This window comes from Phaenicophaeus curvirostris, unplaced genomic scaffold, assembly GCF_032191515.1.
Source record: "Phaenicophaeus curvirostris isolate KB17595 unplaced genomic scaffold, BPBGC_Pcur_1.0 scaffold_46, whole genome shotgun sequence".
Lineage (NCBI taxonomy): Eukaryota > Metazoa > Chordata > Aves > Cuculiformes > Cuculidae > Phaenicophaeus > Phaenicophaeus curvirostris.
In genome coordinates, this window is record NW_027206669.1 from 105,164 (window position 1) to 123,783 (window position 18,620).

An 18,620-nucleotide genomic window follows, 5' to 3' on the forward strand; every position below is an offset into this window, starting at 1 on the left:
AAACCCTTGCTGTTATGCAAAGCCTTTTGACTCAAATGGCCTGACATTACTAACTTCTGTAATTGCTGCTTTGCTTGATTTCAACAGGAAAACAAACAACACACAATGTATAGCAGTAATATCACACTGGAAATGACAAATAATTTCACATGAGGAGAAATTGACTTTCACAGAGTTTTCTGTGGCTGAAGAAACCATGTGAAACTGAAGCTGTGAATGCCATCTTCCCATAACTATTCCATTTCCTTGTTTATACTATTCTACAAATTAAGAATTAAGCATATTCAGCCTATCCTTGGGAGTATTTTGCTACTTCTGCAAAAGGATCAGAGTTTGTTTGGAGGACAGTTTTTATCATGTGCAATTTTAGGATAATGATCAAACCTTCCCCCCGCTTCCCTAAAAATAAAAAAAACACCCCACCTTAAATTTCCCTTCTGGAAGTGATTCTGCTGTGGATTCTGGGTCAAAATGCCGTTCTGCCATGGATTGTAAAACAGTATTTTCATTTGAAGTGGACTTGTTCAGTATAGCAAGAAGAGATCGCCAGTGAAGATCAGCTTCCTCAGCTTCAGTATTCTTTATCTTCCTAGTAAATAGAAAATAAATTGATGTATTTTTATGTCTTATAATAAAGGACAAATTATTAAATATTCCATATAACAAAATTACTAAGTTGTTCAAAAATGCCTATTCAATATTTTTACATATGATTTAATATTGTTTGAGTTCTAGCATTCATAATTAAGTGAAGTTTCTTCAGAATTAGAAATTCTGAAAGATTCATTACCCAGAGTAGAAATACCACTCTGGTGGACCCATCTTCCATTTATGCATCTGCCTGAACATTTGTTATACCACAGAAAAGCTGTAGTTTCATGTGTCCCTCACTCCTAATGTTTGCTAAGAGCTCTCTATGGGCACAGTTCAATTCCCTCCCGTTAAATCTGTGATGTCCCCTAATCACTGAAATAAAATGGTATCTCATGAGATTATATGGCTTAGATCCTCAGACACCCCATTCCAGATGGTTTATTTGAGAGTGATAAGCAGCTTATTATGGGTAATGCTTATCAGAAGACACTCCTTTATCTTGTATTGCAACCGCACCCAAAGTCCAAGACATTCTCCACAACACTGGTGGGAAGCTTTAAATGAGCTAGGGAAGCTACCTCTAATGATGAGAGGAGTGACTTCATCTAATTCTTAACCTTACTTTGAGACTAATAAAAAGTCTAGAATCACAAATAGATGCAAAATTTGCCTGTCAGGATACAAAAATTCACACCATCAATATTATACATACTTCCATTTCAGGCACACCAGGGCACCATCATTTTTCCCAATAACAAGGATAAATTTGCTATCCAGAGAAAATACCGTGGATCTGATTCCTCCTCCTTGATATGAGTGACAATGCATACGAGCGAGTATATCCTAGAAAAGTCACAGAAGCAGTATGAGTAAATATGTTTTTGTAACAGGGTATGTCTATAAACTATGCTTCTGTATTTTCTTACAGAAGTCAATCCAAAATGTCAACACGAAGTATATAAAAGCCTAGGATTTATGATTTTGTGATTTTTGACTACAGATGGGACAAGTTTCTAGAATACTAATTTTGCAGGTGATGATAACGAAAAGTAGTAAAATTATCTACCCCAAGATTTGCTGGAGAAGAAAGTAAGTAGTTTGTATAATCATCAGTTATAAAAACAATTGTACTATATAATGTTATGACAGTTCATGTTCAACGTAAATTTTTCTGGAACACTTTATATTCAAGCAAAGAAAAGCTTCCAGTGAAAGAAAGTAGCTTGCACACCTCTTTCTCGCGTACACCAAACAAAGCCTGTACCTGGATGCCTACCTACCATAGTAGGAGTGTGATAGACGAACAAAACACCATCGTTCGCTGCTGATGCCAGCCACCGGCCGTTGGGTGATAAACAGAGGATCCCCGATCCAAACTGATTGCTACGAATCCTCTTCTCTGATAAAAATACTGATGGGTCTTCCGATATAGTCTGCCGAACAAAGAAAACGTTAGCAGCAGTTCAGATTATGGAGATGTCTATGCCATTTTGAGAAGGCTGATGGCAGTTTTGTGGGTTATCACATGTGGTGATTTACAATCCAAACACTTGGATTTCTGAGCTCAGGAAGCAGTAACATTGCTACGATGATTTGCTTCTCATCTCTTCAAAAGGGTCTGTGTGTTTTTATGTGCCTGGGCCCAGAGTTGTCAAGGAGGAATGCCCACCTTTGGAATTCACCTTCTTCCTTGACCTGACTCAAACTGGGGGAGACCTATGAGCTACAGAGAGGTCCAGTTCATCAGCAGGCAATGACAGTGACCACTACTTCATTTCAGGCAGGGCTGAGCTGGGTTTGCAGTTGTGTCTTAGAGTCATGGGCTCACATGGGCTCAGTGCTTTTAAGAGCTGGATACTCCAGTTACTCAGCAGACTGCACAAAAGCACAGCTCCAACACAGAAGCTACACATGAAGTGCCTGCAAGCTGTACAAGTTTTAAGAAGCAACATTTGGCTTTCTCTGTAATCAAACAAGAAGATTGCTTTTGCCAGATTTCTGAGCAGGTGGTAGGATACTAAAAGTTGATGTTTATGGATGGAGTAGATATTTTGAGTGCAGAGATGACTTTTTATGATAATATCCTGCTATATTAACTTCAGCTACAGCCTTTGTTTGATGGTATTTAACCATCACCCAAAATAAAGCAGCTTCAGAAAATTACCTTTTCAGTGAGATGATATTTACAGATGAAAAGTCCAGAGGTACAGTAACCATACACAATATTATCCTTCAATCTGACTGCTGAGCTCAAAGGGCAATCCAGATCATAACGCTCCTGTTTAATGGCACTAGCATCAAACATTCCTTGGTCATTAACATACTCATCATTATCTAGAAGCGTGAAAAAAGAAACAGGGAGGAAAAGGCATCATTACCACTAATGCAGGTGCTTCACCCATCAAGTAATTAAGAAAATCAGTCTCAGCAAGGAGTGAGCATTATGTGAGTTTTCAAGGAGACTAGGAATTAAGACACCTAGGTTTGACACTTACTCTGGGGGTCGTGCCAATCTAGCACACTGCAGTGAAGCAGAGAGACAGCTCTAAAGAAGTCCTAGAAACGGTTTAACCACAGTGATGTAATTGTTTGCATACCCTGATTTACCCTGCTCTGCTGTGCCTTAGTTAAATTTATGCATTTAAGACCTCTCATGACAACTGAATTAGTTTTCCACCTGTTTCCAGAAAGTGCCCCGAACTGATCATTCCAAGAATATCAGTTTTCCAGAAGGTGAATGGAAGTTTGCCTTTCTTAGGCGTCCTTAACGCCCCCCCCTTTTCCTCATAGTGACACTTTTCTCATAGAAAGTTTCTTTAACATTTCCTATTGGGACACAAGGTAATATTTTTTAAACACAGTAGACTTTTTCCTTGGTGCTTTTACACAGAAAAGCTATAACAAAGACAGGGAATCACTATTTTTTTAGATAGATCAACCTTTAATATTTTCCTTCTGAGCTATTACATACCTATAATAATTCTTTGAAGAGGCTGGTGGGATTGATTCCCCTTTGAACACCCGATATGCTAGTCTGCAAAAGGGTGATGCCTAGAACAAGGTCTCTGTGACTGGCTTCGGGCATTGCCCACTCAATAGTAATAATAACAGCAATAACAACCACCACCAGTAGAAGTAGTTGTTAAGCGATGGCTTTGTGAATCTGCAAATGAATTACTTCTTCCTTCCTTGGCCTTCCCTTAAAAGATCACATTTTGCAATGATTGAGCTGACTATAAAGCCTACCGAATGCTGTATGAGAAATGATGTCCCAGGAGAATGTACAGAGGAGATGAAGAAAGAGATTAAGATTTGTGTTAATGGATGGCAATAATATGATCTTCCCTTAGAAAAATATCACAGAATATATATTCTTACCTGTTGTGAGTTCTGAAGGTAGATAAAAAACTTCCAGTCTTGCTCTCTGGCCCGCTCCCACATTAAGAAGTGCCGCCACTTCAACTAAGTCCTTGTTGAAGTCAGAAACTACAGAGAGATCCAGCACTTCATCTGCTAAGGCTGAAGCAGGTAGGGAACATCAATGCAAATTGTTACTGAATCACGGTAACGTTTTTGCTGAGTTATCACATCAAACAAAGAGACCCATGTTCAGGGCACATCTCAGCTCAACCACACAGTTTGGAACTTGCATTAAAATATCAGACAAGCCACAACCTGGTTTTGGAAAGTGCGGCACGCACACAACTTCAGCTAGAGGCATCCAGCACTGAGAGTGCTAAGTGTTACTATGACATTAAACATTCAAATATGACTTTACATCCAGCTTGAACTGTAGCAATTTTGAGGTTCTCTGCTGATAACCACCACTTAAAGTTATGATGAAGTTCTATACTTATAGATGCGATCTGTAAGTATAACGTTAGTGGAATTGAGAGGCTGCAAAAACAAATACACAAATTTCTGAAGAATTATTCTGTGACTTAAAATTCCATCATTTTTATTCTTTAGCATCCAGCAGCAAAGCTGACAGTTCCAGCAGTCCTCACGTTAAAGATGTCCGGGGCAGGCAATTGCACCCAGCTATCATGACCTATGGATTTTTACTCTAAATTCTCTCAAGATGAGCCACAAAAGTCTTAAGTTCTTTGCCACTACTATTCCTTTTGTGCTGGAGTTGTGATCAGCTGGTTAGCTAATCCATTCTCTTCCCTCTGACTTACCTGCTCCTTTGCTAACTAAAACTAAATAAAAAAAAAAAAAAAGCAAGTACACCTAAAATACAGTAAATAGTGAAAACACAGTGTAGTTAATGCTGTAACATTTATTACCTACATATCCAAGAACTTGGAATAATTTTGAAGGCCGGGCATCTAGAATAAAGATATGTCCTTCTGCAGCCCTAGTGATGAGGAACCGGCCACTCTGGTCATAACTAGGTGAAAAAAAAATCCAAATAGAAAACAGCTCAATAAAAAGAGTCAAATAATTCCACTCCAATAACTCTGCTGACTTCACTGAGGGCATAAACGCAACTGAAATTTCAGCTTCTAGGTTTACAGGATTAGGGTCTGATATAAAGTGCAGTTATGAGTGCAATTTCTAATTGTGTGGGTGGTCAATCTAAAGCTAACGATGCTCCATAGCAGTCTGTTAACAACTTCAGCAAATCTTTAATGAAGTTTATGTTTTTAAAAATAAAACGGCTATACAGATTTTGATATTATTTTTAATAGACATGGCTCTGTTTATATTGATTTGACCTTGAATGAGTTGCTTTCCGTATCTATTTTTAATGTTTTATCTTAGGTAGCTGTGGAAAGTGATCACATCTGAGTCTCCAAATAACAGGCAGACTAATATTAAAGTTTAACTGTTCAATATCCATTTTATTTTTTAAAAAGTAGAAGTAAAATACTCTCAGATTTTTCAATAATGGAAAAAAGCAACCAACCAAACAAAAAAAGCCTTTTACATCACTAGAGCTTATTACAGGAGGACTGGTAAATTCCAGAACAGTGAGCAAATGAATAATTAACAATGGTAATAAAAATCCACCGTATAAAAAGGGATGACCAAAAGGCTTATACTTAATTTCACAAAAACTTAAATTTACTTCTAGTGAGAAATGGCCCTCTAAAGTTGGATACATGGAATTGTGCATAATTATTGCACACAGTGATCTGCCAGAAAGGATCTTATACATGAGTATTTTCAGTGCTCAGTTAAACCTTCTTAAAATACAGGTTTATTATATTTCTCTCATATAAATCCTGCCACTACCTCTCTTGCAAGCAATTCAGAATATGTTGGAAAATAATTGAAACCATTAAAATATTTTACTTTGTTATTTTTGGAATCAAAGCTTGAACAGTTTTTTTGTTCAACTAACAGCGTTACTCAAGAAACAGATTGACAATATTACTGCCCCTGCTGCTTCATACTTACTGCAAAGACAACACTGGAAATTTGGAAAGAAAAATTCTGTGAACAACCCGTGGAGCTTCAGCTTTGGTAACATCAAGAAAATAAGATTTGACCTCTTATGGTCCCAACAGCAACGCTGCTGGAGGAGGGACAGCAAGCCATAGCTGTTGCCTAGTTGAGAAACAAAATATGATTAACAGTTCCATACCTTTTTTTACAACTATTCTGTATGTTAGTATGCGACTTCTTTTACTATTTAGAAGTCCCTAAAATTTGAAGAAGAAACCTCAAATGGTTCAGCTAAAAAACTTGTTTTTAACAAAGTATTTTAGAGACGTCTTGGCTTTTTTCCCTATGCTCTGTATCTACATATCAAAAGCCAATTCTGCACTCCTCAGAAAAAAATCATTATATCCACATTTAAAGTGAAATAAGTCCCACCTCAATGAAACAGTGAGTGCATTGTTATGTGTACAGCTCTTACAGAAAGGGATGAGTCTCTTACTGTGTCAGATTTCAGGGTTTGAATGCATCTTAAATCAGGACAAAGCATTAACAGTTTTAAATACTTTTATCAACTCAGTTTCAAGAGCCTGGTCATTCAAGGCATTTAGTTTTTACAGACTCAAAACTTTTCCATTCAGTTCTGACACTCATTAAAAATAAATATTTCATCAAATATTATAAAAATTTAGATTGTTATTTACAAATATGTGCTTAAAGACACATCACTACAACAACCCAAACCATTCAATGATTCTATGACATGAGGTTGACATGTTGCCTCTGCTTTATGGCCCAGTTCAATAGATGATTAGTTCAAGTAAACGTAATATTTTTAAATCTCTTTCATGGGTTGTACAGAGACACTACTGATCTTTCCTCACCACAGGTTGATCCAAATCTGTGGAATATTATGCTATGAATTAAGAAATACTAAAGAAAACTTCAAGCATCAGTCACTAAATGAGCTCCTGGTTGCGTGTACCTGAATATCAAGGTTGAGCTTGCTGAGGCAAGTTCCATCTTCCAGGAACCAAACTTGTACTTCACCTGAAATTGTTACAGACTATTGAACAGAGAAAAAAACATAGTCAAAAGAGAGTGGAATAACCAAATAGATGAATCAGTTGCAGGAGTCCAAGACACAGGAGGAAAGCAAGGAATATTTCAGAATGAACAGATCCATGAGTAATGCCTCGTTGTCCCTGGACCTGGGACAAAGGCATCTCTCAGGCTATTCCAGTTTGTGCTGGAGGCTGAAAAGATCAGCAGGGATTCCTTGTTCCGACATCTATTCTCTGAATTGAATCAACCTTTTGCTCAGCTGTGTTCCTGACCACTAGTGAGACAGCAAATAAACAGCAGAACCATACAACATTTTAGCAGCCTGCGAATTATCCACCCTGCATTCCAGGGCAAGTTCTGACCCTTCTATAGGCCATACCTGAATTAATGCCATTTAATTCCGTAATGAGAAGGTTTTCCACAACTGTAACAAACACCAGAACAGTCACGATCTCTGCAAGGCTTTTGATTTTGTGTCTTACCAACGTTTTGGTCATCTGAAAAGAGCCACAATTATATATAAGGAAGAAAATAATTTCTTACCACACAGTACTTGTCCCCTGGAGTAAGAAAATCAGCTGTCAGGAAACAACTACTGCATGTGTCCAGGAGTTTGACAGCTTCTCCACTGTGGGCAGGTTTGTAAGCATAGATTGTCCCCTGACAAACAGAGAGAGATAATCCATCCCTGGGCTATGAGACTTCTCATTAAAAGCTGTCAAAGACTTCAAGAAAAAATACTCATCTTCCTGAGCTCTTTAAAGTTTCATACTCTACTCTAAATTGAGGTAAAAAGTGCCCAGTAGAATTCAACTGAATTTAGTAAATTATATAAATTTACACTAGCTGAAAATCAGGATGGTTCATTTGAGAGTGATCCAGCTAGTCACGTTTCCAAGTTTTGTTTCTCATAACTGCTTTAATTTAAAACCACCCTATTTCGTATTGCTCCAGAAACCAATCAATATTCTAAAGCAACATAAAACACAAATAATAAATCTTAAGCTTCAAAAGATGTTTTTATCTAAAGACCTCAAAACCTTTTAGAAACAATTCATAACTAATGTAGACATAGATTTTAGAACTTCTCTACGCATTTTACAAAAGGAGAGTGAAATCAGAGACAAAGTGTGACCAAAGTTACCCCCACAAAAAAACCCAAACAAACCACATTTAAATGCCAATTTAAATTACTAAAGGTCTGGAAAACCAGGGATAATTTGAGGATTTGGGACTCTTGTGTAAGATTTCTGGACATCAGGCTGGTCAAAGAAGGATCTTTGACTGGGTGGCCAGACAAATTCAGATAGATGCACAGAACAAGTCTCCCGCATAGCCACAGTAGGTCTGATGTACCCAAGGCCCAAGATTTCATTGCAAACACAAGATGGGCTAAGTTTACCTCTGGTATAATTTGTTGACTTGTGTGATTACATTACAGACATTTCATACTGGCAGTGCCAGCATGCACATACAGAATAAAAGGAACATGCCATTATATAATGCCGTTATCTCAAATGCTATACCTGGTCAGTGACAAGCAGAAGCACAGTGTAATCAGGTGAGAATATGAGGCTGGATATGGGTTTTAAGATATCAACGCAGATTTTCGTCTCATACTGCAGATCTTTGATGTGATAAAAGAATAAAACGCCCCCCTGTGCAGAAAAGTACAAATCCACATCAGGTCAAGGTCAATTATCCCAGCCTGAAGGTCAATTATCCCACCCACTCTGGCAAACTGAACTGGCAAAACCTTCTGAAATTCTCTGGAGCAAGTGTGTTTAACTGTATCCCATTGCTAATGGTCTCATCTGCCTTCATGACGTTTAAATCCAGATGACTCTTATCCTGCATAACGCATTTTTTGAAAAATCAAGGTGTTTTTTAATACAAGTCTTACTAACAGTCCATGTTTGATAACAGACTCTCTCATTAGTAAACACTTGAGATTCCACATTGTTTCTTTTGTGACAGTATAGGGATTTGTCCCTCTCTTAAGCAGCACTGTATAATGTAATCATCATTTTGGATTAAATATTGAGTGAGATTCAGCACAAAACAATTTGGTGGTTCTCTTGGTCATTTTTTTCTCCTCTCCTATTTTTTGTCCATCCTTCTTTCCTGTTCCTCTAGAACTCTCTTTGCCTTTTGTTAAAAATAGTATTGTCCTCTTTGGTTCCTTCTTTGACTTAAAAAATGGAATCTCTTCCCTCCCTGCTCCTTTCTGATTTCTTGTCTCAAGTTCTAACAAAGAAGATATATGACAAAACCAGAGAGGACCTCCACTTTTTTTCTGACTTCTGTCTTTGCAGTGAGCTCTGCAAATACACTCCATTTGAATGCTTTTTGATTTTCACACAATAAGTTACAAGCATAAAGGATGCCTTACATTTCCAGCTGCATACAGTCCCCCGTTACAAAATGCCATGGCAAATAAAACTGATTGTTGTGGATCCTCTGGTTTGCCACCTGAAAGCACAAAGGCAACAAGAAACATCAAGTTTAATTCATTGCAACCATGTGTCCCAACTTCAAATCTGAGATGATTTACTACTTGTGAGTAAAAAGGCTCAACGGGCTATATATTCTTTGGACTTTGTGCTGTGATGATGAAGGACAAGGCTGGTACACATAATTTAAAGTGACAGTACTACTGTGGTCTGATGAATTAGAAATTAATTTGAGAAATCAAAACTTGTCCCAATGTCTGGCAACCTTCACTGTGGAAGTATTTTTTTTCCCTAATTTCTACTCAGAATTTCCATTGATGCAAACTGTGCCCTTTGCCTGTCAGGTTCCATCCTGTCTGTAATCTTTCATGAGTAGCTGAAGCAACAGTAAAATCCCCCATTTCCTTTCCACTGGGCTGAAGAGAGTTCTCACAGCCCATCTTTGTATGACACACGCAGACTCTGCAATAATCTTTGTGGCCCTGTGCTGAACTTTGTCCACTACGTGAATGCCTTTTTTGTATTGTGGAGCCCAAAACAAAACATTTGAAACAAACCCTAAATCCTAACTCAACTAAATCACAAGTGATTGCAGTTCTAAACAAAGTTACTAAAACTAAGCAGTAGAGAACCCATTCTAGCATCACTTATTCCAATTTAAACTAGAATGAACAGAAATTATTTCCCTGCCACTGTTTTTCCAGAGGCTATTCATTTGGCTGTCTACTAGCACAAAAGCTATTAATCATTTCTCCTGTAAACATATAAAAGGTTGCCATTGATGTGTCTTACAGAGGTCAGTGTGAGCTGAGTTTTTCTAACCAGTGGCTTCCTGCTGTACTCACATATTATTACTCCCAGACATCATTGATGCTGGCTAAAAATCAATTAGCTTGATTTGAACATGGAAATACCTTTCTTTTTCTGCGCTCCTCGAACATATGACACGATGTCTGACACTTTACACACGTATTCTGCACAAAAGAAAACAATATATAACGTCAACCTTGTTTATATGTCAGTATTGCAATAAAAGTCAGTTATAGCCCAGTCTACTGAACAAAAGGTGAAGTTTGGTATATTGAATCAAAAATGTGCATTCTTCTCCAATATCCACCATCTCTGTCATTTATGCATCTGAGCTGGCACAGTCGTTACGTGGTTCAGCTTACAGCTATAAAAGGGAGATAGTCATACATGGACTGTGATCCAGATGCAGATTTATCTATCTTCTAGTGCTAAGTTCTGGTTTTGTTATTTCCATTCATAATTTTTTAATTAGATTTACTTACAAAGGAAAGTTTAGCCAGCCTGAAAATTGCCCAAGTGAAATGTTGTGGCTGCTTACGGTTCTGTTTGCAAAACCATAACAGGAGCTTGGCACGTGCTTCGAGTTGGACACACATGTAAGCATTCTGCTGAGCAGATACAGATTGCAGTACATCTTAAATTAAGCAGAAGCTTCAGTAAAATACGAATACAGACAGTGTTCTCACACAGATTTAGGACAGGACTCAAAGAATACACAAGTGGAGGAAAATCCCAAATGGCAAAAATTCTTATTGCCTTCTAACGAACTGGCAAACCATTTCTGGTCACGCCTCAGCTTTATATTTGTTTGTGATTTTCAGCTCTTGATATGGCAAACTTAAGAGTTTGATGGTTTCAAAAACAGAGGAATAGTGCTGGTTTGCTGATTTTTTTTTCAGAGCTGCCTTCCATTTCTGTGCTGACTATCAAAACTGGATAGAGATACAGAACTTTGGGAAAGTCAGGGATATTTACAGCAGCTTAAAAAAATAATGTATTACATGGCAAAAGAAGAAAACAAGATTATCATCAGCCTGTCCATTAACGCTGATTCAGTGTTTATTAAACATTGCTATGCTGGTCTACAGAAGGATATTATCCAGTTCTAGTGATAGAAATAATAATTTTTCACGGAAAGGGTCATTGGGCACTGGCAGAGGCTGCCCAGGGAGGGGGTTGAGTCACCTTCCTTGGAGGGGTTTAAGGGACGGGTGGATGAGGTGCTGAGGGACATGGGTTAGTGATTGATGGGAATGGTTGGACTCAGTGATCTGGTGGGTCTTTTCCAACCTGGTGATTCTATGATTCTATGAAGTCAAAGACGTCTTCTGTTCACTTTCTGTGCTTCATATGTAATGCATTAATGCCTGATAATCTTTATAGACTTGTTTTGAATACAAAATAGTTCCTATAATTGCTGACCTTAAGGAATTCTATTAAGCAATATTACGTCAAATTTGGTTTCGTTTTTTAAAGATTCATCATGAGCTCATCTGTTCTAACATCATCTACCGTATCAGAGGAGGACAGTCCAATATTTCATGCAAAATAAAATGCATTACTGGTGCTTAACTAACAGTAAAAATACATATAGCTGGTATATTAATAGTTTATTGTTAACCTAGTAGGGCTGGTTAATAAGATCAGGACTGCTGTAACTATTGTTCATTTTATCAATTTTGATGTATTTAGAAGTTTTTCTTTTTTTTTTTCCAAAGAAAAATGAAAGCAAATTGTTGGGTGCTAAAGAAACCCACCCAGAAGTTCTGAATGTTTATCCTACTAATAAAAGAAATATGTCTTTACAATTTCTGTAAGATATACAATAGCAGAACAGCAGAAAGCAAAAAAAGCTTTCACCTATCCTTTTTCCTCCCTACTTGAATAAAAGACACCACACAGCTATTTCTTACCAGGGAGAGGTTTTTGTTGAAGAACAGAAACACTGCCTCTCTCAGCATCAATTGCCATAACATATCCTTCCTTACAGCCCAAGTAAATCTCTGAGGTCGCAGTCCAGCAGTGGGCAGTAGGATGCACTGACGGCTTAGCAGAATCTCTTGGCTTCAGCAAAAAAAATAAACAAGTTCAATTAACGATTGACAAATATCTGTACAAGCAGTTACGTACATTTTACAGCAAAAAAAAAAAAAAAAGAGCACTCCCTCATAGAGCCTGAGCACCTGTATAACTTCAGTCCTATTTATTCAGTTAGTCCTTCACTGAGGGGAGTAATTTGAAAAACGAGAACATTCTCCAGAGAAGTCTGTCTGGAGACAGTGGTGGAGAACTCACCTCTCTCTCTAGAAGCTTGTCTGAATGATGAATTATATTTTCATTTTAAAATTACATATTTTAAAATTTGAATTTATCTGAATTTATTCTCCAGCGCTTGTGTCTGTTACAGGTTTGTCCCCTAGCTTGGAATCCATCCGGTACTTTCCCTACCCTTGCAACAATGCTGACCCACCATAACCAATATTTTAATGATAAAATTATGATAAAATTCAACACTCTGAGACCCCAGAAGTTTGTTGTGGTTTTTTTTTAATGTCAGAATAGCACTGGAAGCCCAAATTGAAATGGTTACCCACTATTATCTCACCCTGACAAATGTTTTTCAAATTACTTTTCAACATAGTCTTCCACTGCATAGACATTACTTGCACATGTGGTCTTGCATACTTGGCAGTACTAAAGCACACTTTGTTTGAATAGTTTAGCGTATCATATAATCCAAATTACTCTGTAAAACAGCTCTGTCAACCTTTGTGTCATCTGCAAATTAGTTCCAGAAATATCCTTGCCACAGACTTTGCATGTGCCTTGAATTTCATTTCACTGAAATAAATCTCATAAATCTATCATTCTCAAATCAGGAAGAACAGAAATTCACCATCAAATGTTATTAAAGACAGTGATCTGCTCAAATACAATAGTAATAGGGGTCATATAAATACCACGATAGAAAGAAATAGATGGAACAGGGTTTGGGGAGGGGAAAAGGGGAAGAAAACACAAGAAAACCTTGTAAGAACATTTAAGAGAAGATCCAAAGCATGTGAGCAGAAGTGGTGAGGAACACTAGACAATAAGATGGATGAAAAAGAATGAAGAGTCTGTAATTCTATAAAACAACACCTGCTGTCTCAATAAAGGTTCTATAAAAAGGAAATATAGGTGGACTTCGGATGAAAACATAGGACAGAGATTCATAAGCGCCTAGATGTTGCTAGTAAAATATGCCAAGGGCTGGCTACATGATTCTGGGTAAGAAGCCTACTCTCTATTTATGCTTACAAAGCATTTTGAATTTCTCAGCGGGGAAATGTTACAGAAATAAAGTATATTAATATTTACTTTATAAATCAAATAGGACTAACAGTAATAAATCTATAACAAATGGGGCTTTACATCACCCAGAAAAACATTTAATATAGGCATTTTTGCTGATTTTATGACTCTTGAACATCACAAATCTTTGGGAAGGCTGCAACTGAGCTCCTGTGAATCAGGAGCTTTCTGTGTAAAGATGACTTCTATAATATTCCTTTGTACCTGCTGCCATGACTGTCTTAACACATAAACTAAATAAAATATGGAAAACTGAGGATGAGATTGTGTAAATTCTAAACTAGGTTGCTTCCTGAACTGCGCATTAGTAAGGTGGTGTATAAAATTATAATAATGATGATGATGATAATGCTGTCTTTCTTTGAGCTTCTCTCCCTTTTAAGTAGCAACTCTTCAGAGAAAAAAAATCCATGATGGATCCTTGTAATGAAAAGTTTTATAAAAGGACAATTAAATAAAATTGGTACTGGATGCCAAGAGGACTCAAGTGGTTGTGTCATGGCAAAGCATATTCAGAAACCTCAGGTCCCAAATGTAAGAAATATTGTAACAAAACTAAATTAATCTAATGGAAGAAAGAATAAGATTGAAAGCTGTAGGATAGTTCCATTCCTTTCCCTCTGCTGCCCCGTTGTGGTTAACACTTTGGTAAATACCCAGCCACAGGGTCTTGTTCTAGAGCCTGGAATCCTAACACATTTCAAAGGAGCCAACGAGAGCATTGGCAGTGGTCTTGCTTTTCTTTCTTGCCTCTCACACATTCTTTAGGAGTTGGCTACAGCTTCTAAGGGCCATGGACTACAGGTTGAGGACAAATCCCTTAAATGACAATCTAAATAATTGGTCCTCCACTTTGGATGCTTACATCAATGGGGAAAACATTGATCTCAGGGGACACTAATAGTGGTGCCATTTAGGGTATTATAAAGGGAACAAGTCCCCCACACCACTGGTGGGTTATCACACTTCACTGCCAGGGCCACCCTGGGGTCTCGCCCCCAGAGGGTGGTCCTTGCTGTCCCTGAGATATGGGCAGGTTCGACTGGACCGCTGGTTGAGCCATAAAGTTGGTTGCTTGTCGGGGGGGCTGCAGGTTCAGGGGTGCTTCGCCCCATTCGGGGTTGGCATAGTTGGGCCGCCTGGTGTCCCAAGTGGGAGAGAGCCGTGCGCGGCCCAGGTGCCCTCTCCCCCTCCCGTTTCCCTGAGTTTTAGAGCTGCATTCCTTGGCAAAGTGCCCTTGCTTCCCGCAGACCCAACACGGTCCTCTGGGTCGATTCTGGCGCAGGGGGAATGCTGTTGGCAAGTCATGAAACCGAGGGCAGTTTGTTACAACGTGACCCACCTGGCCACATTTAGAGCATGCCATCACGTTGGCTATTGCAGTGCTAACGGCCATCTGGATTGGGGCTAGACGCTCTTCCTTCGCGACATGCTTGATCATGTCTGCGATACTCGACCCCACCGGCAATGACCGCAGAATTTCTTTGGTTGCCGAGTTGCACTGCTGACGCAAGCATTCTGCTACCACCGGGCCTTTTGCTTCCGCAGGCAGGCTCGAAGAGTCGACTGCTGCCTGGAGACGGTCCACGAATTGTGTGAAACTCTCACTTTCACTTTGTTTTATCGTGGACCATGATGATGGCTTGGCGATGACTCTAGAAGCTGTGCGAATGGCTTCTCTGGCCGCACGGGTAGTTGCCATGACTTCATGGGCCCGCAGGCCCTGAGCTTGCGCCTGAGGGGTGATCATGGTTGGGTCTGTTCCCATGAGCCGCTGCAGGCTGGAGCCGTGCAGTGGGTGATCTGCCCCAGCTACTTGGGCCAGCTGCTTTACGCAGTTGTCCTCCCATTCTTGTTTGAACACAATCATCCCTGCCCCGTCCAATATTAATCTGCAAGCTTGTTTTATATCAAAGGGCAGCATGTCATCTCCACCGAAAACGCTGTCTATGAGGGTGGAGACCATGGCAGAATTAAGTCCTTTATCTGCAATTGCTTTAACAATTGCTTGTATGTCCTTAGGGTTTATTGGTGAGTGGACCCTCTGTCCCCCGTCTGTGACCCGAACCGGGAATGCTAGCTTGGCCGATGGGGCCCAATCGGCACATGCCATCTTTATTTTTCTCCAATCCGTGAGAGGGATTTGTCCCCCTCTCGGCTTTTCTTTAATTTGAGTGGGGATGCGTCGGCTTTTAACTCTATGCACCCCCACTTCCTCCTCCTCTGAGCTCGAGTCGGTTGTGACCCACCCGCCCGGACTAGCGTCCGAGCCGGAGTCAGAACTCGACTGACCGGTCACTTCCGGGCCCCGAGCTCCTTCTGTCGGGCCCCGGCCCCGCCCACCTCCCTTGCGGGTGGGGCCGCCCCCTCCCCGCGGCTCGCCCCGCCTGCTGCTCGGAGCAGACGGGCGCTGACTGGCTCTCCGCCCCTCGCGGGCACCACCCTTCTCTTTTATGTTCTCCTCCCCCTCACGCTCGCACGCGCCGTTCAATTCCAGCGCTACCTCCCTGTTCCCGCCGCGAGCGTTCTCACCCCGCCTTTCCCGCTCGGCGCCATCTTGGGCCGCATAAGGTGGCGGCCTTTCCGAGATTGCCTCGGGCTCCGCTTTTCCAGCGGCGCCCCCGGCCTCCCCGGCCAACCCGCCCCAGAAGGATTCCGCTCGTTTCTGTCCCTCCGTAAGCGGGCCGGGGTTTGAGGATTGAGGGGACGCATCCCCCTCTCGCAAACATTTAGATTCTGCATAATCATCACCACGTGGGGGGGGCAGAGTCCGCGGGGCCGGGGTGGAGAATATCCACCGGCTGGTCAATGACCCCAAGCTCTAAAAGTCTCGCAACGGCGAGAATAAAATCTTTAGGCTTACACTCTGTCTTATATAATTGCGATACGACCTTCACAAGGGCTTCCATCTTCCTTGCGGGTCCGGGAGCGTCCTCCCCGCCGGGCTGGTCCAGCCGCACCGGCCGTCGTTCACCCGATTCCAAGCGACTTCCCGATTCCCGGAGCTCCTTCCCGGCCCCCGGGTTTCGGCACCACCCCCGCCTTCGGGGGGCGTTGCCTCCGGAGGCGTGGCGACCTGGTTCAGTTTCCTGGATGGAAGCTTTAAGTTTCTTCAGTTCATCTTGCAGTGCCTGGAGAAGGGAAGGACAAGAGCAGCAATATCATATCTAGAAGAACAAAGAAGCTCAGATACTGTAGAATGAAAATATGGAATTGTATCCTTTAGCCAAAAGGTCCCAGAAATTATTTGTTTGGAAGGAGAGTGCTGCCAGGCTACCGAGTTATGTTGTCCAAATACGACTTCGAAGAATAAAAAGAGTTGTAAGCAAGCAATATTGTGACATTCTGAATTTTTTCAACTTTGTCAGTATGGCAGGGCAAGCCTCTTCAAGAACAGAGAAGACAAGTTCTTAAGAAGACAAACATATGTATAAATACATAGCCTGGTATTTTGAGAATCTCAGCACATGCACAAGGAGGTTACAATCATAGAATCATAGAATGGTTGCCCTGGAAGGGATCATGAAGATAGCTAGTCCAACCCCCCTGCAGTGAGCACGGACATCTTCAACTCGATATCAGAGTCCCATCCAACCTGACCTTGAATGTTTCCAGTGTTGGGGCATCTTTATACACTGCTCAGAAAATAATTTATTCATTTACACGTATTTTATTCACATGAAAGGAAATCTGTATATCTTTTGGTCAAAGCTCATGTATCTCTGTCTCTGGAAAACTGAGATTTACACCTTCATGCTTTTAAGCTGAACAAACAGCTTGCTAGAACTTTTCCACACCATCTGTTAGGAATTGCTCTTGACATTCTAAAACAATATGGGAATGCATGGCTGCAAATGTAGACTGATAAAGGGAGAGAACAACTCCAACAGATGATGAAAACCGAATGCCTTAATATTTTTTTTGGTATGGACAGAGGAAAGGTAGTTTTTTTTTTTTTTTGTAATGAAACCACACCAAAATCATAATCATTCTGATAAAATCCATTCACATTAATATGCTAATTTTTCCTGTGAAGGAGAACTAGATCCCATTTCCCTTCATAGCATTTCTATTATTCTGAACTGAATGTGGTCAGAAGCAACCTTCAAACTCAAATGCAGCTTGTGTGTGTGCTGCATTGTTGTTTCACCATTACCTTGACCCTGCACTTGAACTCCGTAGAACTATCAGATCCGAAAATATCAAGAAGTATACTGGAAAAATAAAGAATTTTACATACCAGCTCCTCAGTTTCCATTTTATTTCTTCTAGCTAGACAAAAGCGTTCCCATATAGATGGGTCTAAGCCATTAGGCATGTACTCAGGACTATCCAGTTCATCCATGGATTTCCTTAACAGGGTACGTGCATCTTTGTAATCTTCAGCTGAGCCTGAACAATTGCCATACGGGTTTGCAGTGTCAAAGGCCATTTCTGTCACTGGGGCCCTAGTGCACATATAGAGTACATAAAATATTTACTTTTTATTATCTCTTGCACAAAAGAAGTGCAAAAACAACTATGAACATTTCATTCTTTCAAGTTCCTAGCAAAGAACAAATAGGTAAGACTGCATCTTACACAAAATAAGAATATATGTTTTTGAAACCTCATGATTATTTAGATTGCATTTAAAATAGATCGTGGGGGGTGAATGAGGAAATATAAGTACTCAAAAAAGCAATTGTTAAATAGCCAATAAAAAGCAGGCAGCCCACTGATTATCAAAATAATTTTGACCATTGAAATAAATAGCATTCTCATTCTTGACTCCCAAGAAACACCAATATTTAAGCAGATGGCATCAGGAGGATCTTACTCTGGTCGACGTTTGTAAAGTTGGGAAAGTTCATTAAGGAGATCAGCAGGTAGGTCAGCAAACTCCTTTGTAAAACCACATTCCAGTTTCTAGGAGGGAAACAGAAAGCTTTCTTGTTACCAAAACGTTATTTTTAA

The 18,620-nt window shown here is 40.0% G+C and overlaps 2 protein-coding genes across 2 annotated transcripts in view; both read right to left on the minus strand.

Annotated features, from left to right (window-relative positions):
• Positions 1-14,577, minus strand: part of LOC138733912 (uncharacterized) — a 71,712-nt gene extending 57,135 nt beyond the window's left edge. The window contains 15 exon segments of the mRNA XM_069881429.1: positions 424-589; positions 1,307-1,437; positions 1,875-2,027; positions 2,759-2,928; positions 3,973-4,113; positions 4,884-4,987; positions 6,001-6,083; positions 6,085-6,150; positions 6,968-7,048; positions 7,591-7,707; positions 8,574-8,705; positions 9,440-9,519; positions 10,415-10,474; positions 12,224-12,374; positions 14,530-14,577. Of these exon segments, the coding sequence (XP_069737530.1) occupies positions 424-589; positions 1,307-1,437; positions 1,875-2,027; positions 2,759-2,928; positions 3,973-4,113; positions 4,884-4,987; positions 6,001-6,083; positions 6,085-6,150; positions 6,968-7,048; positions 7,591-7,707; positions 8,574-8,705; positions 9,440-9,519; positions 10,415-10,474; positions 12,224-12,374; positions 14,530-14,577 (1,683 nt within the window).
• LOC138733931 (uncharacterized) lies at positions 14,138-18,262 on the minus strand. The gene is made up of 3 exons (XM_069881449.1): positions 17,905-18,262; positions 16,556-16,795; positions 14,138-15,399 (listed from the first exon to the last, which is right to left on the minus strand). The coding sequence occupies exons 1-3, from the start codon at positions 18,121-18,123 to the stop codon at positions 14,632-14,634; spliced, it is 1,227 nt and encodes a 408-aa protein (XP_069737550.1). The 5' UTR covers positions 18,124-18,262; the 3' UTR covers positions 14,138-14,631.
• Between the last annotated feature and the right edge of the window lie 358 nt (positions 18,263-18,620).

Bases quoted from the DNA above. Each gene is read 5' to 3' on its own strand.
- LOC138733931 (XM_069881449.1), bottom strand. From the start codon at position 18,123: ATGTGCACTAGGGCCCCAGTGACAGAAATGGCCTTTGACACTGCAAAC. The intron at 16,796-17,904 runs GTATGTAAAATT...TCCCTTCTCCAG, and splicing joins AAATGGAAACTGAGGAGCTG to GCACTGCAAGATGAACTGAA. The intron at 15,400-16,555 runs GTCGTATCGCAA...ATCACCCCTCAG, and splicing joins AGATGGAAGCCCTTGTGAAG to GCGCAAGCTCAGGGCCTGCG.